At 45.9% G+C, this 25,326-nt stretch overlaps 1 protein-coding gene across 8 annotated transcripts in view; it reads right to left on the reverse strand.

The window, feature by feature from the left end:
* Nucleotides 1–25,326, reverse strand: part of ABLIM3 (actin binding LIM protein family member 3) — a 109,286-nt gene that overhangs the window by 66,129 nt on the left and 17,831 nt on the right. For all 8 annotated transcript variants that reach the window (XR_008289275.1, XR_008289278.1, XR_008289281.1 and 5 more), the window contains one exon: nucleotides 4,469–4,606. Coding sequence is in view for 1 of the 8 variants with exons in the window: in XM_027076827.2 (XP_026932628.1) it covers nucleotides 4,469–4,606 (138 nt within the window). In the remaining 7 variants the exon portion in view is untranslated. The remainder of the gene's footprint in view (nucleotides 1–4,468; nucleotides 4,607–25,326) is intronic.

The following is a 25,326-nucleotide window of genomic DNA, read 5'->3' on the forward strand; positions in this document are numbered from 1 at the left end:
AGTAAGAAGATGGCTGTCTGCAGTCCAAGAAGGGAGCTCTGACCACAACCCAACATGTTGGCACCTTGATATTGGACTTCCAGCCTCTGGAACAGTGAGACAATAAACTTGTGTTGGTTAAGCCACTCAATCTATGGTATTTTGTTGGGGATAAATACTAAGTAAGCTAAGATAGCATCAAATCTATAGATCAATCTGAAGAACACTGCCATCTTAACAATATCAAGACCTCAGATCCATGAACACGAGATTTCATTTATTTAGATCTTTTTAAATATTTTATAACTGTCAGAGTATAAATTTTGTACTTTTGTTAAATTTATTCCTACATATTTTATTTTTGATACGATTGTCACTGGCATTGCTTTCTCAATTTCATTTTCAGACTGTCCATTGCAAGTGTATAGACAAAGAATTGATTTTGGTATACTGATCTTTCACCCTGCAACCTTGCTGAACTTATTTATTTCCAATAGTTTTTTGGTGCATATATTAAGATCATGCCACGTGCATAGAGAAATAATCTTACCTTTTCTTTTTCAATCTGGATGTCTTTCATTTCACTTTCTTGTATAACTGACCCAATATGAACCTACAGTACAATGCTGAATGGGAGTAGTGAGAGCAAACATCCTGTTCCTACTTTTGATTTTACAGGCAGGCAAGCAGTCTTTCACCATTAAGTATGACGTTGGTTATGGGTTTGCCTTTGTTCTTGAAAGATACTTTGGCTGAATACCTAATTCTACATTTATAGTTATTTCTTTCAGTACAGACAGGTATTATTTCACTGTTCTCTGGTTTCCTTGTTGCTAACATGCCAGCTGTCAGTCTGCTTACCATTCATGTGCAGATGATCTATTTCTTCTCTTGGATGTTTTTAAGATCGTCTTCTGCCTTTGGTAATCTGCAGTTCATTCTGATGATGTAAGTATTTTCTATTTTTCTAGCGGGATTTCTTAAGTTTCTGGATCCAAGGATTTGTATCTTTGAACAGTTCTAGAAACTTCAGAGCTGTCATGTCTCCAAATACTGTCTTCCCGCTCATGTGTTCTGTTACATACCTCTAGAGCTCTGATTGGATGTATGTCAAACCTCTTCACTATTTTCTCCGTGTATGAACTTCTCTTTTATTTTTACTACCTTCTTATATTTCTGGGCTATATGGATATACCTTTTTCTTGGCTAAATCTTACAGCTTATTAAATTCTCTCCAGCAACACCTAACCTGCTATATAATCCATACATTGACTTTCTAATTTCAAATATTACATATTTTTATTTTGAAGTTTTGTGTCTTTTTTTAAATATGTTGTGCTATTTGTTACAATGTGTTTCTTCTTGCTCATTTTTTATGGCCCTTCTCCCCTACTTAAATGTATTTGAATCTAGTCAATATAATGTCAGAAAATACCAATTTATGAAGTCTTTAAGGTCCTGATTCTTCTTTACATTGCTTTTGCTGGTAGTTATGCCATTATGATTGGAATGAGTTACTCATTTTGCTAATAATGTTATCTGAGGGAGTTTTTTGAGGTCTGGAGTAAAGCTGAGTTCCTCCAAAGAGGACTATCATTTGCTTCTGCCATTTACCAAATGTAGGATCACTTTCTTTTAAATTCTGGGAGTGCCTGGGTGGCTCAGTCGGTTAAGCCTTTGACTTCAGCTCAGGTCATGATCTTGCTGTTCCCGAGTTCAAGCCCCGCATCAGGCTCTGTGCTGACAGCTCGGAGCCTGGAGCCAGTTTCAGATTCTGTGTCTCCCTCTCTCTCTCTCTCTTTCTCTCTGCCCTTCCCATGCTTGTGTGTGTCTCTCTCTCTCTCAAAAACAAACATTAAAAAAATTAAAAAAGAATTTAAATGACGTTACACTTTTTAAAAATTTATGCCAAATATATAGCATGAATATAGAACATGAATTCATGTTAAAGGTGGATTATGGACAGACATTTTGATAAAAGCTTTATTCTCTACCCAGTGCCAAAGTTGGTACAGACAAGTTTTGTTGCTGTCTCCTTCTCCACTTTATTTCTCATCCATCCATACAATGAGAGTAAGATTTTCATAGGGGAAAATCTCAGCTTTACTGAGAGGTCTCCTATTAGATTTCTACTCAGACCAGGCTCTAACCTCTACCTGTCCATGATCCATATAGCCATCAAGGCAAGAGCTCAAGGTCTCCGAGGTTTAGGGGATTAAATATGGCTTTGGAAGTCACACCAGGACTTCTGCTTTTATTTTTGTTTTTCACCTCTGCAGGTTCTTTCCTTTCATGTCAGCACAGTAGGGCACGGTAAAAGAGTTGTAAGAAAAATTCATAGAGATTTTAACTTTTTCAAATGAGGCTATTTAGGGTAACTAGTCTCTATAACTGGTTACTGCTGGAAACAAAAATCCTCTCATTTGTTTCACTTCTAAGCAAGCTGACATTGAAAACAGTCAGAAAAGTAAATCTATTTTTTTCTTTAAAATCTCCATGAAAGGAGATTCCATAACCGCCCTGTGGTGCATTGTCAAAATGGCCAAATTCTTCCTTCCTCTGCCTTCATGCTCTTGACATCTGCAAATCCTCCCACAAAAGGCAAAGCTTATCTCCCTGCAATCTTGAATCTGGGTTGGCCATTTGACTCGTTTTGGCCAATGGGACATTAGCAAGCAGGACGCATGCCGAGGCTCAAACGGGTCTCGCTTATTGAAGCTTGCTCTCCTGTCCTTGGAACTCTGAGACCACCATGCAGAGGAGTCCAGGCCAGGCTGCTGGAGGACGAGAAGCCGTATGCAGGCACCTAGCTCAACAGCCTGTCAACCACTGCCAGCTGACCCACCGATATCATGAGGCGAGCGGAGATACGGAGGGCCAGCGCAGACTAGAAGAACTGCCCCGCCAACCCAGCGAATCACGAGCTAAATAAAAAATTATTTTACACTGGTAAGTTTTGGTGTAAGCAAAAGGTAACTAATATACTTGCTTAAGAATACAACTGCACCGTGCTAGCTCAAACCTCCCGAGAACAATTTTATTGTCTGCACCCTCTGTCCTGCCTCGGTTTCTAGGGGATGTAACAACGGTCACTCACCAAGACACTTTTGCAGGTCAGCTTGCACTAAAGGGGTTTGCCAATTCACACTATAGAATTTAAACCACATCAATTAAAATATACTCCATGTATGCTTCCGTACAAAAAATTAGGGCATGTGAGTATGTTTATTCGCTGAGTTTATTTGCTCAGTGCGGCGTGTAGTTAGATCCCGAGGAAGAGATCCAGAGTTTTTCTCGATGGCAGGGGAAGTCAATCTCAGACACACGAGACTGAGGTTGGAAGCAGTTACTAAAACGAAAAGATCCGAGGTTTCATTTGGCCTCAAATTCAGTCTATGTCAATGGTGTGAAGTGGCTCCTCAGGAGGTCAATTCGACATCAGTTATATTCACAGAAATAAATGTTGCCCTTGCTGTAGCTGGCGGACCTTGAGAGCCGTGGTCTGTCCTGGGCGCTATGTTTTCAGAATGATACTGACAAACCGGAATGGACCAAGGAGGAAGACTCCACGATGATGATACAAGTTGGAATTTAAGGGTCCATAGGATCAATTTAAGGATCTATAATCAGGCACGGGGAGCCCTAGCTGCTACAAGCATGTGAATAGCAGTCACGGTTGTAAGGCAAACGTGAAGCGCTCATCGGACTTCATAAGGGCGGATCTAGAACCAACAGGTGCCACGTTAACTCTTTGGGGCCGAACATTTTATAACCCACAGGGCCGTCCAACCTCAGATTGGCTGCGCTGTGGAACAGGAAGCCTGGATGAGGGGTTCAAGAAGTGGAGGCTGGGGAGGCATCTGTCAGGGACGATGGGGAAGGGAGTGTTGCCCTGCTTGGGCCAGATGCGTCTCTGGGCTCTGTCAGCAGAGTTTTTCTTCCTTCCTGCTGCTGGTTATCCTGCTTCTTTAGGAACTGATGGCTCCTAAGGGTTCAGAGGTAACCCAACATCCGTCTGCCCCCAAACTACAGACCTTAGTGAAGTCATAATGGACCTTCTCCTCTGTTAAACTTAACCTTTGAGGATTGCCACATTGTTACAGAACAGGTGCTCGACTCAGCGCCATGCTGACTTTCAGCCAGGACTGCTTACTCTTTCATTCACTCTCAGATTGATTTATAGACACAAGACAGGATTCTTTCCAGATCTGTAAGTTAAGCTTGCGGGATTGCCTTTTTCCTTCCGGGTCAGCGCTACCACTCTGAGGTCACCAGCTTCCCTCTCTCCCCAACGTCCCGACTCTTCTGTCTCCTCTTCACTCCACGCTGCCTATGGGAGAGTTCTCATAACAGGCGCAAGGAAAGTTTCTTTGGGCCCGTATAGGTATCTCAGCAGCCTGTGTTCGCTCTGCCCGCCCCTGTGGCATGTCCTGGGGGTGACCCCAGGGCCTGCAATCTGACAAGGGGGTTGGGAGTCTGGGTCTCCTACCTTGACAGGTGAAGCATCTGATGTGGAAGTGGTTATTGTGGACACGAACCACTTCCCCTTTGCAGGTGTCTCCACATCGGTAGCACTGGATGACATTGGAGCTGCCTCGGGGATTGTAAGGATTCTGCTGATAAGGAACTGTAGAAAGAAACAAAGAGATCACCATCCAGAAGGCCCTTGCTCTTTAAAAACTCTGCTAGAAGACACTGTCCTAATCCTAACTGGGAGAAAAAGCAGAAAGGGAAGTAATTAGCTGAGTACCTTCAATACATCATCAGGGCTGCACCTGCCAAGCTCGGGCATCATGAGAAGGTGAGTGGCATTGAGACGTGAGTCCATAAATCTCCTTAAGCAGGCAGAGACTTGAGAGTGAGCATAACCTTTCCTCGCAATAATAGTGGCCAAATTCGTGGAAAAAAAAAAAAAAGTAAAAGAGGAAGTAGAGTACTTCAAGAAATATCATTTCTTTGGCGATTTCTGGATCAAAACCAGGCCCTGAACTTCTCAAAGAGAATTTGGGTCCTGCAATTGACACGGGTCTCAAAGAAATGGGTGACTGACCCTGCCTCCAATCGGCCTTTGAGTTAAGCAAGTGACACCCTCTCACTGGGCCTCTTGTTTTGACATCTGTAAAATGAGGGTAGCCAGTGGTAGCACAGACTTTGTGTAACAAAAAGGCATAAAGGGGAGGCACTGTAGTTTGGAAGGAGGTTGATGAGGGGACGCCTCTTAAGGCTGCCTTTGAGAGCAGTTTCCGTAACATTGAGAAAACATCAGAAGTATCTAATGAAGAAAAGGATCTGGCAGAGAGGACGAAGGGGCTGAAGTCCCTGGAGGCTGGGCATTTAACAATACTGCAGAGCTCTGCTAGCCTCTGGGTCTATTGTTCTCTTGCTCAGACGTTCTCATGGCCACTTTTCTAGATCTCCCGTCCCTGAGATATACTTTGCTTAACCATTCTAAAATCTGGTCATCTGATTAGAATAATTTTGTTTGTTTATTCTAAGCACCTGCTTCATTCAGGCTTGGAAGGGATATTGACAGCTCTCTGGTCCACTCATTATTTATACACTGTTGACATAGCTTTGCCAATGAGGAGTCAAATCTCTCTTGTAGAAAGCCCCTAGGGGGACTGGGAGAGAATTCCTCGATTCTCAAACTTGAAGCAACAGTCTAAACTCTTTTGCTCATATCCTATTAGGAGGAGGCTCACTCTTGTCCTGGCTATGAAGATGACCACCTGATTGGAGGGGAATTGATGTCTATCATTGAGACATATCGATTTATTGCCTACAATTTGAACAAGCGTATTGTAAGTCACGCAAACCTTGCACTGAAAAGGGACTTAGAGATCACTTGATTCAGGGCTTCCTGACCTAGGGCCGTAGTTGTTAATGGCTGTTGGCTGAAATTTGAATCTTTTATTCTAGGCACATGAAGGGTGGCCCGTGCTGTCTTGCTTGGCAATGAAATGTGAATGGGAAGTGTGTGTGTCACTTTCAATTGGAAGCCCTATGAGCCAGTTGGTGCCTTTTCCATAGCCCAGCAACCAGTGAAACCCCAGATGGTGTGCAGGATGCATCAGCTTGGGTTCCTGACTGGGGAGTCATGGAGCAGAGCTCCAAGGCTAACCCAGGATGAACATCTATTGTGAGCAAGGAGGAATTTTGCTGTCATTGCCTTGTTACTGCAGCATATCCTGATGGAGGCACCTGGGGTCTAGTATTTCTAATTAAATATAAAATTTGGTGTTAGGTACATTATCCCACAGCTTTCTCCAGATTCTCAAAGATGATCTTTGTAACTGATGTCATCTGCTTCCTCCTTTTGAAGATAAGAAACAGGAAAGTGGGACTTTCAATTATCGTTCACTTACAGGTACCCTGAACTCCCGGTGCACCTTAGGGCAAAAAGCTGGTTGCTGAGCCCTGAAAGTGTTGCCTCGGACAGGTTTGCCATCTGAGGCAGGAGAATATCCTTTTCCCAATCTTTTTCTCAAGTTCATGCTCCTTATCCAACTTGTTTCCCGTCTTAAACTTAAGACAAAAGTTAAGTGAGTTAGTTAACTAATCATTAATTAACTCATTAAACCGGTTAATACATGTAAAGCATTTCAAAAAGCACATGAAGTGCTCCACAAATGTTCACCGGTACCATGATCATCACATCCTCCCCACAGCTCAGAGCAATCCTTTCCCACCCCCAGAATGTCCATATGCATTCATCCTGTTTCCTTTTCTTCTTTCTCTGATTCTTGTTCACCATCCCTGGAAAATATCCCACTCTCCCCTCTCCCACCAATCTGTGGGGGAAAAAAGCCACGTAGATTCTATTTACTTGAGCACTGAAGTGATCCACCATTGTTGAGGGAAACAAATCTATGAGTCTGAAAATCAAGTAAGTACCAACAGGATAATCATCACCAATAGGGATGAGAGGTCTCAAAAGTATCCCAAAGTCCCTCCAAATGCTCTGTACTGATTTTCATCTACCTCTTCTAATTTAACCTGCCTTCCTGCTCAAGAACCAACTTCCAAGATCAATTAGATTTTCCCCGATTTGATTTTCTAGGGAAATTTATTTGTGATCATGGTCGTCAGTCAAAACTCAGTCTTTGAACCACTCAGATAAAAAGGCGTAAAATCAGAGTGAGGGGACGGATTGAGAAAATGGGTTTTCGGGGGGGGGGGCAGAGTTACTGATGGGCTCCCCCCGCCCTAACCCTGCTGCTTCCCTCAGGATAAGGGTGCCGCTTTGGTGAGGCTGACAGGCTGGAAACCTACAAATGTCTGATGTTTGTAAATAATCCCATAAATAGAAATGCAGGCATCGCGGGTGTGAGTTCTTCCAGATTGCTGATGTAAATAAACTGTGATTATAAAAGGGCAGCGGTGTAGCAAGATTGATCTTCGAGATGTGTGAAGATCTTTCCTTATCTAGATAGTGCCAACAGGAACTCTAGGGGTCAAGGAGGCTATGCTGACATATGCCATATCTGCTCCTGCCCGGAAAGCATCCTCGGCTGATTACATCCACAACGTAATCTAACCTGATTCTGTGCACGTAGGTGTGTATGGAGGGGTCATTTCTTCCCACCAATCTACACCCCTCCAAAAAAAAAAAAAACCACATTAAAATTTTATTGTTGATTTTCTGCTGGGTATCATTTCCACTAATTTTCATCTCAGAAAGTACTACAAAATCAGTCATGTGACTTAAAACATTTGTCTTACGGGCAAATGTCCCTTGAATTCCAAATTGACTTTTACCTGAATTTTTGAACTGCCTATCCCTGGGAGCAACATTTTACAGCGACCATGAGCCTCAAAGGACATTAACTCTGCTCACTGGTGGAATAATCCATGAAGTTACCGGTTTAGACATATGGATCATGTGATTTGTTTCTCAAATGCGCGCAGGGAATCTCTGGCTTCTGTTTAATGTTATTTGGCCAATAAAGGGCACCTAGGAGAGGCATTCTCCCTTCCTAGTCCGTAAGCAGTGTTGTCCAGTAGATTTCTGGGTATGGAACTGTTCTGCATTTACATCGTCCAATGTAATAACTACTAGCCATATGTGGCTGTTGGGCACTTGAAATGTGGCTACCATGACGGAGGTATTGAATTTTTAATTTTATTTCTTTTTAATTAATACAAATTTACATTTAAATAGCCACATGTGGCTAGCGGCACCATTATTGGACATTACAGCTTTATAGATCCACAAACAGACACCAGGCAATGAGGATGGGGTGGGGGAGGGGGGTAGGAAAGAAATTAAATCTAGTTGAATCTTATTTATATAAAAATAACACGTACCAATTAGTTCAGGAATACCGCCTCAGACTTAAATTATTCCTTTTCACCCTTGAAGAGTTTTAAAGTTGTACTTAAAAGCAGTTTGCAACAGGAGCCAATGACACACACACATTCACCCATCCTGAATTTGATCTGGAAACAAAATCTTCTGAGCAATGAAATAAATACTTTTTTTTTTTAAGTCACAATGTTTTAGGCACCGCGAGACTGAACAATCTTAATTTTTCCAAGAACAAGGGCAAAAAAAGTCAACTGGCAAAAGGCTGTCAGAGTGATTTTTTAAGACAGAAAATCAGCTGGTCAATGCCTTCAAGATGAAAATTGAAGGTTCTGAAAAATGAAGTCGTCTTTCACATCCATAGCAAATCTTTAAGCGCGATGGGGAAATACAACTTAATTCCGCGATGAAGTTTGCACGTGAAGCTCTCCCCAAATGTGACAAAGATAATTTAAAAGTGTTGGAGCACAACAGCACCTCGGGAGGGGAGGGGTGGCCGGCCTCCTGGCAAGTTTAAAGGAGACAGTGAGTTGAACTGAGCAGGAAACAAGCTGAGCATCCAATTAGTTCATCAGGCTTTCCCTCCCTCCCTCTGGCCATCCTTTTTTTTTTTTTTTTTTTAAATCTTAGGTGCTTCTCTCTCATAGATAGTGCATGGATGGCCTGGGTTCCAATTCCCTCCCTGTTCTTACCTGGTTCTACCATCTTGGACAAATCCTCCCTCTGCAATCAATGAGGGGCTTGGACAAAATGATCTGCAAGATTCCCTCCAATTAAAAGCTGGGTCTGGCTCAGTGTGTCCTTTTCTGTGCTTCCTTCTCCCTCCCCCCCCCCTCCACCCCCTTTCTCTCCCTGAACTGGTCTCGACTTTTAAACTAGACCGCGTTGTCTGTCATTAGATGAGTCTCTTTCAAAAGCAGATGATGGCGTGATTGCCCTCTCCCAAACACCGGGACCTAAGTTATGTTCTCCTTACTGATGCGGTACCTGCACAATTTGCCTTCCTCCTCTGAGGGTTGCCTGACCTTGTAGATAACAACGTTCCTACATTTTAATTGAGTCGTCTTTAAAATAGTCTTTAAAAGGCAGGAGCACCTATGCTATCCTGGGGCATAATGAAAAGAGCGACGAAACTGACTTGGAGACAGTACAACTGTGAATCACTGGCTGGAAGTGTGATAAAAACAGTGGAGCTTCTGGGTGAATGGTGCAACATCGAGCAGGGAATCAACCGGTTCAGAAATGAGCTTGCAACCGCCCTGGGCCCAGGAAAATAACCGATGGCAGGAGCTGTCACACGTCTGCTCCCCACAGCCTCATTAGGGCCCAGAGTACCCGGGGTGTGTTCACAGGTATTTCCTAAATACGGAGGAGGAGCTCTGACTGTGGATCCAGGCATTTCACGGGTAGAAAGCAGTTGCCTGAAAGCTTAGGGTGGGGTCTGTATAGAAGAGTATCTGGCACTTTACAACAGGATCCTTGAATTTGATTTGGGGGTTGAATCAGGGCCTGCAGCCCTGATCCCGTTTCCTGGGGTAAGGCCACAGAGACGTAGGATCCTTGCATTGAGGCACAGAGGTTAAGGGTGTGGACGCTGGAGTCAGGAAGGCTGAGTTTCTATTCTAGCCCTGCTGCCTGCCGGCTGTGTGACCTTGAACAAGTTAAGGGCATGACACCTGTCTCAGTTTGCTCATCTCTAGAGTGGGAAGGTCATCGGTGAGTATTATATCACTTAAATTATATAGAAGTGCTTAGTACACAGCTTGCATGTAACTCGGGCGTGGTAAATACAAGCAATGATTAATATTAAAAGATCTCTGGGGGGGCACCTGGGTGGCTCAGTGGGTTGAGCGTCTGACTTCGGCCCAGGTGATGATCTCAGGGTTCGAGAGTTCAAGCCCGGGTCAGGCTCTGTGCTGACAGCTCGGAGTCTGGAGCCTGCTTCGGATTCTGTGTCTCCTTCTCTCTCTGCCCCTTCCCAGCTTATGCTCTCTTTCTCTCTCCGTCAAAAATAAATAAACTTAAAAAAATTTAAAAGACCTCTGAAGCCACGCGCTCCCATCTCCAACTCAGTATAGGAACTTTTTCTGAATGGCTCCTGTCACTTGCTACCGAGTTGGGTTCAGACACTGTCAAATCCATTTTTGGACCAGTCCAACTTGGGCAAAGGTCTTCTGGATTATTCCCTCCCTCCTGTCAGGAAGAGTGGCGCCCTGGCTGCCGCCTGTTCCCCACCTTAGAGGCTCCTCCTCTTTCTCCCCCCATCTCCGAGCTGTCTGTGTACGGGTTTCCGTGGGCTGTAGAGGTGGGTGGTTGACACGCTTTTGATGTACCCTGAAGAGGAATGTGTGACTTGGGTGTTTCCTGTGGTGGGAACAGAGGCTATGATCTGCGCTTTCCTGGGGCGGTGTATTTTGGGCACATCTGCTGTTCCCTGGGGGACGCGTTGGCACGTCGGTTGTGTGTGCATACTGAGAATCGGTGAGTGATTTGTTTTCTGGAAACTGTAGGGAGACCGCGAGGGCTGCTTTCCTGTAGCGCAGAAGGGCCACGCGTGTGCCCCCTCATGGCGTCATTACACCTGTGTTCATCGTGTGACTCCCTGGGGCCGGTCAGAGCGGAAGAGGACTGGGAGGTGACCTCATACACTAGACTGTGAGCTGCATGAGGGCAGGGACCACGGGTGTCTTGTTGGCCACTGTACTATTGTGTGCCACGTACGTGAGTGCTCAAAAGTATTTGGTGGATAAATTAAAGAGCGAATAAAATGAGTCCCTTGGTTTCATTTAACAAATGAGAAGGCTGAGGCCCGGAGGGAGGGGAGAGAACTTAGGCTTGCTTGCGTCAGTGTCTGAGGGTGTGTGTTCTAGAATAACAGGATAAGAGAGGCAACCCGGAGAGTGGCCCCAGGGTCACCGAAAGGTGGGGGAGGGAGTTCACAGACACAGAAGATACATTTCCATAAATCTGGAGTCGTGCTGAGGCTTAGCATTAGCCCAGGTGGGCCAACGGGGGTTGGGGGTGGGGTGGGGTCAGTGGTCTAAGATGCAGAAGCATAAGGGGACAGCTCGGAAAGAAGCTGAACAAAACAGCATGGCTGAATGCCCAAGGAAAGGCCTGGAAGGATAAGGGATAGCAGTGAGAGAGCGGTTACTCTGTCAGAAACTGCTCAGCCATATGCATATGCCATCTCGCTGAGTTTTCGAGTTCAGGAGGGGGACCTTATTAATATCCCTCTTTTACAGATGCGGAAACTGAGGCCCAAAGAGCTGAGGTCACTCGCCCAAGGCCACACCGTTAGTATGGCAGCAGGACCTGAACCTAGGCAGTTCTCACCACGATGCTTTACTGCCTGCCATGCAGCAGTGCCAACACGGCTCCCTCTGGGGAGGGAGTGGGCTTGGGGGAGGCTACAAAGGGCATCTAATTACTCCCCAGACAGTAATCATCCATCCCTTGTCTAGCCGATTTCCAATGTGCACATACATTTCACACAGATTTAAGAATAACGTTTGGAGGGTACAGCCCAGGAAACTGGGCACAGTCATGCAGCATCTGTGGCCAAGGATGAAGACGCCATGATGGTTGCCCCCTCCCCCCTCCCCCCCCCCCCCCAACGAGCGGATGGCAGCCTTGAGCCACTTCCCCAGCAGGAGAGGGGCAGCCCGACAGGTGTGGGTGTTGGGTCCCTCAGAGAGGCAGGCTCTGCAGGTGCTGACAGCTGTCACAGAGCAGAGGCAGGGGTGCTTTGTGAAACCCCCAGTCCCTGCACAGATGGCCCGGCCTGGCCCCACTTTCCCGTGTCAGCAGGTTGGTAACACGGTCTGTCACCCCAAGACGACATTGTAAAAGCCTTGCTGCAACAGAAACTCTTCCTCAGCCTCTCTCTGCCAGGCTCGTCAGTGTGTTCCGTGGTCATGGCGGGGAGCTGGCAACATGGCCGCGCCACCTTCTTCAGAAGTATGTTGTCAGGACATGTGTCAGAACGGCACGCTCTTGGCCAGACAGGATGCTCTTGCCTGACAGCCAGCTGCCACGCTCCAGCTCCAGCAGCAAGAGTCTGTCTAGACTCAAATGGCTCTTTACCTCAGCGAGGTCCCAGGCGAGGACCCTGGACCTCAAGTCCACGACTGGAGTGATGTATTCTTCACTTGTTGGTCAAGTCACTTGATAAAATGAGAATTATGGATTTTTATTGAGTTGCTAAATTTGGAAAGCTGGCCCCGAAACAATATCATAGAATTAACTTTCTACTCATTTCTATGTTAATCTTATGATAAGAAAGAAAGAAAGAAAGAAAGAAAGAAAGAAAGAAGGAAAGAAAGAAAGAAAGAAAGAAAGAAAGAAAGAAAGAAAGGAGGGAAGAAAGAAAGAAGGAAAGGAGGGAAGAAAGAAAGAAAGAAAAGAAAGGAGGGAGGAAAGAAAGAAAGAAAGGAGGGAGGAAAGAAAGAAGGGAGGAAAGAAAGAAAGAAAGAAAGAAAGAAAGAAAGAAAGAAAGGAAGAAAGAAAGAAAGGAGGGAGGAAAGAAAGAAAGGAGGGAGGAAAGAAAGAAAGAAAGGAGGAAAGAAAGAAAGAAAGGAGGGAAGAAAGAAAGAAAGAAAGAAAGAAAGAAAGAAAAGAAAAGAGGGAGGAAAGAAAGAAAGAAAGAAATGAGGAAGGAAAGAAAGAAGGGAGGAAAGAAAGAAAGAAGGGAGAAAAGAAAGAAAGAAAGAAGGGAGGAAAGAAAGAAAGAAAGAAAGAAAGAAAGAAAGAAAGAAAGAAAGAAAAAAGGAGGGAAGAAAAAAGGAGGGAAGAAAGAAAGAAAGAAAAGAAAGGAGGGAGGAAAGAAAGAAAGGAGGGAGGAAAGAAAGAAGGGAGGAAAGAAAGAAAGAAAAGAAAGAAAGGAGGGAAGAAAGAAAGAAAGAAAGAAAAGAAAGGAGGGAGGAAAGAAAGAAAGGAGGAAAGAAAGAAAGGAGGGAAGAAAGAAAGAAAAGAAAAGAAAGGAGGAAAGAAAGAAAGAAAGAAAGAAAGAAAGAAAGAAAGAAAGAAAACCCATATACTTCTGACTGAATTCAATAAAACACTTCAAGATTAAAAAACAACAACAATAAAAGCCCTCAATTCTTTCTTTTAAGTCAGCTTGGTTCCTATTTCAGCATAAGCAGAAACTCAACATAAGCAGATGGCCAGCATGTACCCCCATCCTGCTCTTCACTGGGGTTGCGTTGGGGGGCTCAGCCCAGAGGGGCAGCACGGGGCCTCTCTCTAAGGACTCAAATAGATCTGTGTTCTCATTTCTTTCCCGCAGATTCTCCTCCCCACCTCTGGGCCAGGGAATCATTTTGTTAGCTGGGGGTAAAGGAGTCCTTTTTGCTCTCTCTAATTTACACTTTCTCTAGAATGTTTAGCTTTGTAGTGGATCCTTCCTGTTCTAAGGGCACAAACTTTTGAAATTCAAAAGCCAGGAAGTGACCTCTTTTGTCTCTGCCTCCTGCTGCCCATCCTGGCCCTGAGGCCTCCTTCACTGAATAGAGGGAAGGAGCAGGAGGGCTGGGTGAAGGAAGTACCAGTTAATATTTCAAGACTATCATCTTGCTGCACTTGGGCACGGGGTTCTAAAAATACGATCTATAGAGCTGGGTATGAATGGCTGAGAAATAGTTGAGACTTGCTGCAGGAGGGGGAAATCCCGAGGGTGTTTGGCATTTTTCCCGCTTGGAGGTGGCTCCTGTCAATCAACACCACGTCTCTTGTCATTGCTGACTCTGTCCCTCATATCTTTACCAAGCCCCCAATCAGGGACACTGAAGGGCTGTGAAAAGAGCTAAACGCTAACATGAACTGGGCAATTAGTAGGTGCCAGGCCCTGTGCTAAGTTCTTCACACCTACCATCTCACTGAATTCTCAAGCCCCACGAGACAGACACCCTAGGATCCCTCTTCTATCCAAGGGCAATCTGAGGCACAGAGAGGTTAATTAATTGGCCTGAATTCACACCACATGCAGACATTGGAGCTAGGATTCACGCAGGCATTGGAGGTCTAGAAGAGGCTTGATTTTGCCTCCTAGTGTATCCTGAGGGAAAGAAGGGGACCTGGCCAGCCAGGCAATCCCAACAAGCATAATGGCTGTCTTGCCCTGGGGCCTCGAGGCACCCTTTCCAGCATCTCTACAGCTTATCTGAGAACACTATTTGGGTTGCTTCCGAGGCCCTGGAAACCATGTCAGAAATAGAGGAACTCCAGGAAGCTACCAATTGTCTTTGTGCTATGAGTGACTCAGTCCCTTGGCCTCCGAGCCAGAGGTTTTAATACTTATACAATGTTTGCTTCCTGAGACTGGCAGGCCATCAGGCTCTGACAGACTGTTGGGAAATGCAAGGAACATCAGCTGTCACCCGGGCTCCCCTCGACTTATGGGTTTTCAGCATCAGAAGGGAAGGCATATAGAAAATATCTCGTCTAGAGCTTTCCTTTTTTTTTTTTTTTTTTTTTTAAAGCTTCAAACCCTTCCTTGAAATGATGAAATGGCCTCTAGGTTGTCCGGATTCATTGCAAACCATGCCTGGAATGCAAACACACGGTGACCTGGGAGTTATTCAGGGAAATCCCCCAGACCAGGGGATGCTTGAGTTGGATGGGGCTCCCAGACACGCTTTATTTGCGCGGCACGGTGTTTGTTTTTAAATCCTTCCACATCACCATGGCTCCCACCTCTTCCTTTTGCCTCACCCCTGGCCAGCTTCTCTCCCACACTGCCAGGCACTTGAAGGCACTGGCGTTGTGATCACCGCCCAGGGCCCACACAGCTGCTGTGACTGAAGTGATGTAGGGTCTGACGCGCCACCTACTTGTGACCCCCTCTCTCTCCAAGCTAGCCCTCAGGACGGACACCTTCCTTAGGCTCCTTCTCCTCCACATTTTACAGATGCAGCATGCAGCCCTGAGGCTCCGTGAGGGGAGGAGTTCGCTCAGGGTCTCTGCCACCCTGGCCACATCAGATGTTCTCCAGCAGGGAGATGTTCTCCCTTCTGATCAGGGACCGTTTGCCCAAGAACAGGCCAAAGTCAGCTACAAGTGACACCAAAGCCATCCCAAGCAGCTTCGGTGCTCAGGGGGCAGAGGTCCCCCAAAGCCCCCTCTCTGGTGTCCAGAGTGCTTGCCTCACTGCTCCAAGTTCGACAGGGCTCTCCTGGATGACCTTGGCCATCATCCACTCACCTGCAGGCGCGCTTACTACACAATAGCACCCCCCCCACCCCCCCAATCTGGGCTGTCAGGCCTTCCTTTCCCCAGTTGGGGTGAGGCCAGCTGGGAGGCTGAGCCAGCTGGGAGGATGGCTCACCATGGTTCTACTGTGTCTCATCTGCTCCCTCCGTCCCTCTTTCTTTCTTTACCTCTCAGTCCCTCTCTCCTTCTGCCTTTCTTCCCCCTCCCCACCTTCCCCCTGTCTTCCTTCCTCCTCTGTCTTACCAAGATTTCTGTTAATAGCTGGTTCTTCCCTGGGAGACGGAACCAGTTATTTTTTGTGAGGCCTCAGGCAGGACACGCCCCATTCCTGGGTTACTGTTTTCCCATCTATAAAGGAAAAGGTTTGCATTCTTGGATCTCTCAGTTTCCTTTCGGAGCCAATATGCTATGCATATTAAACACAAGTGCAACACAAAATGCCTTCAGGGGCCAGGCAGGTAATGTCAGTGCAAAATCAATCCAAGGGGATCAAATTGACAAGATTCGCTCACCTAATGGAGAAGAAGCTGCTAGGCCCCAGGGGATTATTGTCCTGCAAAAACATGTTAAGGTCCCAAAAAGGCGTATCTGTGGCGGGATATATTCTGCCTGTGGGCCACCAGTTTGGGATCCCTGCATCCAGGCAGATAGATGACCACAAAGTCACTTCCAATTACCATCTGAGAAGTCACATGCTCACCATATGCCTGTAGGATCTGGAAGAGTAGAATATTCCTAAAATGAGGTCTTGCAGAGCCCCAGGCTGGATAAGGGAGCACCGTATAAGCATGTCAATCTCAAGGGACGGGCATGGGTTTTCAATTTTTCTGACCATGAACCACTAGAAGAAATTACTTTTGCAAAATGACCCAATACACAAATACGTGAAACAAAATATTCGCAAACGAGACTTATTTTTAGTACACATGATACATACTGATCTTTTCTTTCTCTATTCCATTCCATTTGAATACTTCATGCTATTTCATTAAAAAATGTTGCTTGCCACCCGGTAATATGTATAAGTTCAGAGATGAAAAGAATGATGAAGATCATTCTAGGTTTGCACTGTCCCACAAGCTAATCACTCTTTAAATGTGGCCAAATTAACATCAGTTAAGTAAAATTAAAAATCCGGGTTTCCCAGTCACACTAGCCGTATTTTAAGTACTCATGTAGCCACATATGGCAAGTGGCAATTGTATTGGACAGCAGAAATAGAACATCGTCATTAGTGCAGAAAGTTCTATTAGGTGTCTTTACAACAAACCTCGCGGTTTTGCCAAGAAAAGAGACCAAGGCCCATGGCCCTTCAGAGAGAGAGATTCGAAATTGCAGACGTATGGGTTGGGGACAAATGGAGGTAGCCTCAAAGATGTCTGCCAGGGTCACACGAGGAATCAGGGTGAAGAGTGGGCCCTTGCAGGTTTATCTTCACTATGGGATCCGCAACTCGAAGGCCACATCTGCAGTCCACAGGGGAGGTGGTTGGATTAGACTCTTAACCTTCACAGAAAAACCGAAGCAAATTTTCATGGCTCTAGGTGGTATTTATGGAGTAGTTTCTGTGAGCTGGAGCAAAAACGGGCTATGGAGCCTGTCAGATCTAGGTTCAAATCCAGCCTTTTCCTCTCGCAAGCTGTATGAGATAGAGCAAAGTGCTATGCCACTGAGCCTCAGTTTCCTGATCTGTAAACTGGGAATGGTATATTTATTTGCCTTTCAGAATTTTTGAATGGAGCAGAGGTGGCGTAAATGGCTCCTTTCTTCCTGGAAGTGCTTTGTGCCATATCATCTGGTATATTGCAAGTGCTGAGCCAAAGCTTGCTGTAATGATAACGATAACAGCAATTATAATAGCAAAGCTAAATATTGTGGAGATGTAAAGATAAAGTAAATACATCTCCTACTCTATAGGAAATTCCACGATGGAGTAGGGAAGTTTTTTTTATTGCATCTTTTTAAAGATACGTTTTTAACGTTTTATTTATTTTTGAGAGAGAGAGAGAGCACAAGCGGAGCAGGCAAGGGACAGAGAGAGAGAGAGGGGAACAGAAGATCCGAAGTGGACTCTGTGCTGACAGCAGCAAACCCGGTATGGGGCTGGAACTCATAAACTGCGAGATCATGACCTGAGCTGAAGTCAGAGGCTCAACCATCTGAGCCACCCAGATGCCCCTAAATTTATTAAAATTAAGTTTATTTATTTTGAGAGAGTGAGTGGGGGAGGGGCAGAGAGAGAGAGAGAGAGAGAGAGAGAGAGAGAGGGAATCCTAAGCAGACTCTGAGTGGCAGCATGGAGCCTGACGCCAGGCTCGAACTCATGAGCTCATGACCCAGCTGAAACCAAGAGTGGGTGGCTTAACTGACTGAGCCACCCAGGCACCCCTTTTATTACTGCGTCTTTAATGCCAAACCCAGTCCCTGGGGACTAGTAGGCACTCAATTCATACTTGCCAAATAACAAATAATGAAAATATGTCCCTGAATGCTACAGCCTAGAATTTCTTAAAAGAATCAGAGAGGTCTAAAAATGGGGTGCTGACAATCTTACCAATTATTTCTGATTGAAAAGGGGAAGGGAAAGAAAGACAACAACGGAGGACGGGGCATTTTGTACTTTAAAGTAGGTTGTTGACACATGGTCATCTGGGATGAAGAAGTCAAGACACGGGAAGTAACCAAGAAAGAGAATAAAACGACTAAAAGATAATTAGGGGGAAAGATGAATACATTTCCTTCCGAGAGAAAAGGTTTTATAAAAACAAAGATCCTCTCCCTGCCCCCCCTTCCCCAAATCAATGGGCAAAAGTTGCTTTTTTTATCTTCAGGAAACAAAGCATTGTTCAGAGTTTAAAGTTGAATCTGTTTATCCAGGGGGATGCGGGGGCAATGTTTACTCTCTGTGCGTATCAGCAAGTAGTTCTCAATTACGGTTTGGCCCGTGCAGAGTGCCCTGCAAACAGCTTTTCCCGGCCGCAAATGTAGCGGACATCTGTTGTTTTGCTTGCTCAGCATCTGCTCGGCTTCTTCTGGCAACACAACCTCGTTTTCCCGTGGGGAACCCGCTCCGTGGGGTTTGGGTGGGCTGACCTTCTTCCAACGCAGGGTCGGGAAGGAGCCCGGGGCGGCCAGTCCAGAGAACCCCAATTCTCTCCCACGTGACTGGCAGGCACGTGACCACGTCATCTCCGGGGATTTCTACAGGAGCTCTCCCAGAAGCCATCTGGGTTGCTAAGCTAGGGGAAGGCGGTCAGGGGCTCCCGATGCCATCTCGCCCCCCACGTTGGGACAGCCTAGTAGATAGGGATGGAAGGAGAGGATGAACAGATCCCTGAATTGATCACCTGAGTCTGTGGATCCAGATGGGCCCGAAGCCAGCGGCACATCTGAGCTTCCCAATCATACGCACCAATATAGCACAGTCTTTTTCTAAAACAATTATGAGTGAGCTTGAGTTGTGGTTTCGTCACATGCAGCCGACTACTTTATGTCTTAATTAATCACAGTTTTCCCTCTAAATCGTAATCTGCCATCGATTTAAGTTAAACACATTCCAGGACCATTTCATGCCAGACCTCATGTATGTGACGTGATCCCGGCATCTCGCTGAGGGCGCAAGGACGGATGAGGTGGACACGGTTCCCTGTCCTCGTGTGACTCACACTCCAGCAGGGAAAATAGTGGGCAAAGTGCTCCAAGAGAGGAAGAGGAGTCCGTAGCAGGCACCACTGTTGTGGTCTCAACAGCCATTCGTCTCTTCATCTGCTAACAGAACCTCCCTCTCCTGCAAGAAACCCGTTTTTGTTTATCCTTCCTTGAGCAGCCACGTCTTTCTGTCTTTCCTAGACCTGGGGAGGGAGTCCTTATTGGTGAAACTGGCTCTCATGACCTCATTCCTTTGCCAGCTGATTGACCCAGGCAGAGGCATGTGACGGACTCCTGGCCGAAGAGACAGGAGGGGAGGTCAGGTGGAAGCCCAAGGTTTTCCTTGCCCTTCTCAGCCTCTGGACGTTTTTGTCTGCCTTGGATGCTGGAACTGCAGCCCTGCCTCCCGCAACGGATCCTGAGGGGAGCCACCTACATTGTAAAGAATCTGGGTGCTTGAGGAGGCTGCTGAGCCTGCAAATCGACCTGCGTGGATCTGCGATCACCCCTCCCCTCCTCTGGCCTTTCTCTTCTATGAAACAGACATGGCTAGATTCTTGAAGCTACTTTTAGCTGGGGGCTGTCCCGTATGGCTGCAGGCACTCTACAGAACCAAGGGTGCTATGCGAAAGAGCCTCTGAGCAGTCGAGGAAGGTTTCTGGAGCCACTCTGGGGATGAAAAAGTTAGCCAAGCAGAGGAGAGGTGAGACAAGGTGGGTGTGGAAGTCAGTGGTGGAAGTGAAACTGGAACGGATGTCTTCATGGCGGTGCTTTTTGCTGGATGTTTCTCAAAGTGATCAGCCAACCGCCTGCTTCAGAATCACCTGGGGAGGGGGTATGGATTATCAAAATACAGATTCCTGGGCTTTACCCCATACCTACTGAATGAGACTTTAAGTTGTAAACAAGCTCCTCTGGAGAGTCTTTTCTTAAAAGACCGAGAGCCCTTGGGTTAGTAACTAGAAGACTCACCCACTCTTTGGCACCGTGATGAGAATGTTAGAAATCTTGATATCTGATACTAGTGCACATCAAAGGTGTTGTCACAGATAGATTTATGCCAATATCCTTCTGAGTATTACAAAGTGTATTTTCTCTGATGTGTTTGCCAATCTTCACAGATGTTTAAAAGTCAGCTGGCAATGAAATGATGTCCTAATACAAATAGATTAGCCTCCTCTTAATTCATTAAACCCTTTTCTTTTCTAAAGTTGTCATTTCTTTTAGGAAGAGCTGTTTCTGGAATGTTATTAGAGCTATCACCCCCCCCCCGCCCCGCCCCCCCATCAGGCAGAGATGAACAGTGGTGGCTGCGTGGGCAGAGAGATGAGCAAGGGTGTTTCCTCTCTCTCTAGTGTATTCTGAGGAATGCGCTTTGAGGTCTCAGAACCAGCTTGTCACGTGGTCACTTGTTCAAACCAGAGTCAGTTCTTGGACACGATGAACCCTGAAACTCGTGGGTTCGTGGAAACTCTCATAGTCTACCCATTACCAAGACATATAGATGGATCCCTTACCGAGCTTCCCAGTTCAGCCTTTTCCCTCCATCTCTACCAGTCCTGTCCCAGCCACAAGCATCTCTCCCCTGGCTTCCATCGCTTTCCTATCACACATCTTTCCTAGATCAGTGGCTCTCAACGAGGGGCAATTCCCTGATCCCCCTGACCCTGCACACTGGCGGGGGTGGGGGGGTCATTTCAGTGTCTTGACTGAATTTTAGCTCGTGTTTTTGGATTCAACAGCAGAGTCAGGACTAGAATCCAGGACTTCTGATGCCAAGTCTAATGTTCATGCCATGGCCGCAGGATCCACGATACCAGAAAAAAGACCTGAACTTAGGAGAGTGGACGGGATGGGATGAAATGGAAATGGGCAGTGCAGGCAGAAGAGTCAAGCAGACGGCACGAGCAGGGAGGGGGCTTGGTAGCTGGAGGTACAATACACTTGGCTAGAACAGCATACACAGAGAGCACAGTGCATTTAGATCTCAAGAGCAGCTGCTCAAAAGCCCAGGAGCCCACAGAATCCGGTTTAACGTGAGTTAATTTGAACCAAGAGCTCCTGCAAATACAATCTTAAGGAGGGGGTTAAAATTCTGCGCCATTGTAGCTCAAAAGCAGCCATAGACAACAGGAAAATGAACGAGCATGGCTGCGTTCCAATAAAACTTTATTTACGAAGATAGGCAGTGGGCCGGAATTAACCTTCGAGCCACAGCTTGCCCACCCCTGCTACAGATTCATTCAGTGGGCTAGCAGAAGTGTGTGTGTCTATGCTCAGCGTCCTGATGCCACCCATGTTTCAAAGCCAGCTCAGAGGTTGTCTGGCTGGGTATTAGACTAGATGATTTTAAAGCTCCCTAGCCGCTATGAGATTCAAGGATGCTTTGGCCTGATTTTACCTCAAGGATAGAGAGGTAGAATCTCCACCTCCAATTCAAGCTATGTTTGGAATGGAAACTATCCGCCAACAAAATGCCTCCAATTGTAATTGCCAGTTCTATAACTGAGCATATGTTGGTGGAAGCTTCAATTCATAGTGAGCCAGTTAAAATGCAAGGAAGGGACAGCTAGCAGATCTTTCGAGTTAAGAGTCCAGGCTGTTAATTACTTCTGTAAAAGAAATACATAAACATGCAGATGGCAACTGTAGTAAATATGATCATCTACATATAAATATCAAAATCCAACCCACTCCTCAAGGCCTATCTCGTATGCAACACATTTCTAGAAATTCTTCCAGATTCTCCCCTCACTCTCCTCTAAATATGAGCTCTCTTCTTTAAAAACTCATGGCATATACTCCTTATGACTAAGCAGTGGTTCTCAAACTTGAGCAGGCATCACAATCCCTAAATGTCTTGTCAAAAGACAGATTGCTGGGCCCCAATGCCCCGGTTTTCCATTGAATAGGTCTGGCGTGAGGCTGAGAATTTGCATTTCTAATGAGTTCCCTGGTGATGCTCCTGCTGCTGGTCAGGGGACCACCACTGACCTAGAACATTTTCTAACCTATAATGGCGTTACTTGTGCTTGCTTTATTTCCCTTAGCAGATTTTAAATTGCTTGAGGAGAAATGCTACAGCCTAGAGGATTCTTGTGGGTCCTCGCCAAACATTTAGACACGCCCGTGGGATGAGGTGAGGAGTTAAGTTTCTGGTCAGGATGAACTTGACAGCTGTTTCCTACAACAGGTATTTCTTGAGCCCACAAAGAAGGCAAATGCAACAGACATGTTCCCAAGAAGTAACTAGGAGCCAGTACAGGAAATTTCTGTGGCTAAACCACGCTGTAATAGAAATCACAACATGGTCAAGTTCAACATTCTGGTGGAAGACCAAAACCCAAATGAAATCCATCAAATGGTTATGTAACTTTTCCTATACACAATGTGGTTACTGGGTAGGGGTGGGTGTGTGTGTGTGGGGGGGGGGGGGACGCACAATGACAAATACCAGAAACACTAAAGCTCAGCTCAATACCCTTTGTAAGGAATCAAAAAATAAAAGCACGTTGGGGATCAAAATGTGGCTTTATTTGGAGTCAGGGTCTTTAAGGAGGTGATTAGGTTAAAATGAAGCCATTAGGGTAGGCTCTAACCTAATAGACTGATGTCCTTATAAGAAGAGGAGATCAGGGCAGAAGCATGCACGCGGCGATGTGAAGGCACAGGAAGAAGACAGCCGTCCACAAGCCAAGGAGAGAGGCCTCGGGAGAAACCAACCCTGATGACCCCTCGATCTCAGACTTCGAGCCTCCAGAGCTATCGTAAGATAGATTTCTGTTGTTTAAGCCACCCACGTGGGGTATTTTGTTAGGGTAGCCCAAGCAAACTTATATAGGCTCCACAGCAGTATTTTAAATAATATAAAGGGTATAAAAGCTGCCAGGGAATCAAGATTATGCAATGCCCCTAGAGTACAATATGCCCTGCACCACCTCAGCCCTAACATCTCTTGCCTGGAGGATCCCAGCAGGTCCACACCAGACCTTCTCCTCACCCACTCTCCACACAGTAGCCACAGAGATGCTTTCAAAATGCAAATCTGATGACGCTTAACCTTGACTCCCACCACCGCCAATGGCATTTAACACCATTCAGTGGCTTCACTTGACCTTTGGGATAGAGCCAGACTGCCTGCCATGGTCTGCAAGGCCCTGCGTGGCCCGGTCCCTGCCAGCTTCCCCCATCTCTTCCCAGACCCTTTTCCCCTCTGGCAGTGCATGATAGCCACACTGGCTTTCTTCCTTTTTCCTCAAATGCATCCTGATCTTTCTCAACACCAGAGGCTCCCAGTCTGAAACAGACACGCCAGAGGGGCTTCTGCATTCGGACGGGTGACATTTCCTGGAAAACGCATCTTGAGGCAGATGGCTTCCAGCAGGAAGAAGTCCTGACTGCTCTTGCCCCACTGCCTTTGTCAGGCTAGTCACCAGCAGAAATCATCCAAAGAGCAGCTGACAAGTGTCAGAGCTTTGAGGAAGGGGCACAGTAAAAGGTGAGGCCTACTGAGATGGACGCAGGATGTCCTTCCCGAGCTGGACACAGGTGTCACCAGGTACCACTCACCTGGGAATTGTAAAAGGAGCTGAGGGGTGAAATTCTGGGCCTGTTGGCCAAAACAAATCACCTGCTCTGACGAGAGTGATGAAAGGGTTCTTTCTTTATGGTCTGGCTTGTCCACTGCCCTTCCAGACACAAAGAGAAGTGCAAAGCCTCTATCCTGCGCTTGCTGTCCTATGTCTCTTTCTATTATCACTTAATTGTAGAGACCACGCTTTCTGAATGAGAGACTGAAATGCATGGTTGGACGCATGGCCTAACAATGGGATGAAATATTTAAAATGAGGACAACTGAACATAAGGACACTAAACCCGCAATGAACTGACTCTTTTTACCTTGCCCTATTTACCTATAACCCAAATAAAGCTGGATTTGCCTTTGCTCAACTGCTGTGCAGAACTGTATTAAATTTTAATGATTAAAAGACACATAGCCAGCAACCAAAAGTAATAAAAAAAAAGCCAAATATATGCTGGCTTCTCTTTCAAAGAATAGCCAAGGGAAAAAGGCATCTACTTAATAACTAGCAAAACAGAGGCTACCCCAAAGGCTTTCTCATTCACTGCCTCATTTGACTTTCACCAGACATGGGAGTCAGGAGAGGTGACGGTCATGTTGCCCGTTTTATGGATGAAAAAACTGAGGCTCAGGGAGCTGGAGAGATGTGGCCAGACTCCTACACATGCCTTCTGACCCTAGTTCAGTGAACTTTCTTTTCTACACTTTTGCACACACACACACACACACACACACACACACACACACACTCACACACTCACAGAGACCACTAGGCTCCCTTTCCACTATTCTGCATCCTAAAATATTGTTTTTTGTTTTTTATTTCCTGGCACTGATGTCAGAAAAAATGATTATTGCCAATATAGGTTCAAGAAATCCCAAGAGATTCATCAACATTTGATTCCCAAACCCCAGTTAAATGTGTTGCTCAGAAAAGAAGGAGCAAATGTCAATGAAACATACAAGCATTTTTGCTCTCTCAGCCTCTCTAAGCTAGATTAATGCTTCAAGAAAAAAAAAATCCTACCAGAATACCTCTTTTCTAGCCAAAAAGGCATTCTGTCCCCAGTCGACTCCAGAAACCCGGTACAATAATTAACATGTGGGCCACAGGCCCAAACTCATTGGCATAGGACAGATTCTCAGATGAGAAACAGAGAAGCCCCAAATCCCACTCACATAAAGGGCTTATTGACATTATCTATTGAAAAGAATACAGATTTCAAGGGATACAGGCAGAGAGAAACAGAATTTTGGCTACAGAGGAAGTAGGTGGGGGGCAGGGGGAAACTTCTCCCCTAGTTCAAAGCCCCTACATTTTCACCAGAGCATTCTCTAAGTTCATACAGTCAAATGGACTTTGCCACTGGCTAAGGAGCATTTCCCCATAGCACTGATGTCACAGAAGCCAAAATAATCCAGGCCAGCAAACACATTCCAGTTATAAAACAGAAGGTTTCAGAGAGCTCCCACAGGCAGATTAGCTATGTGTGACGCTCAGGTGTCCTGGACGTGGGGGCAGCCACTCAACCTGGGGCTAATACCAAAAAGAGAAATGACCTCAGTAAGGGCAATGGCATTCAGATCCAGAAAACCCAAGAGA

Source organism: Acinonyx jubatus, chromosome A1, assembly GCF_027475565.1.
Source record: "Acinonyx jubatus isolate Ajub_Pintada_27869175 chromosome A1, VMU_Ajub_asm_v1.0, whole genome shotgun sequence".
Taxonomy (NCBI): Eukaryota; Metazoa; Chordata; class Mammalia; order Carnivora; family Felidae; genus Acinonyx; species Acinonyx jubatus.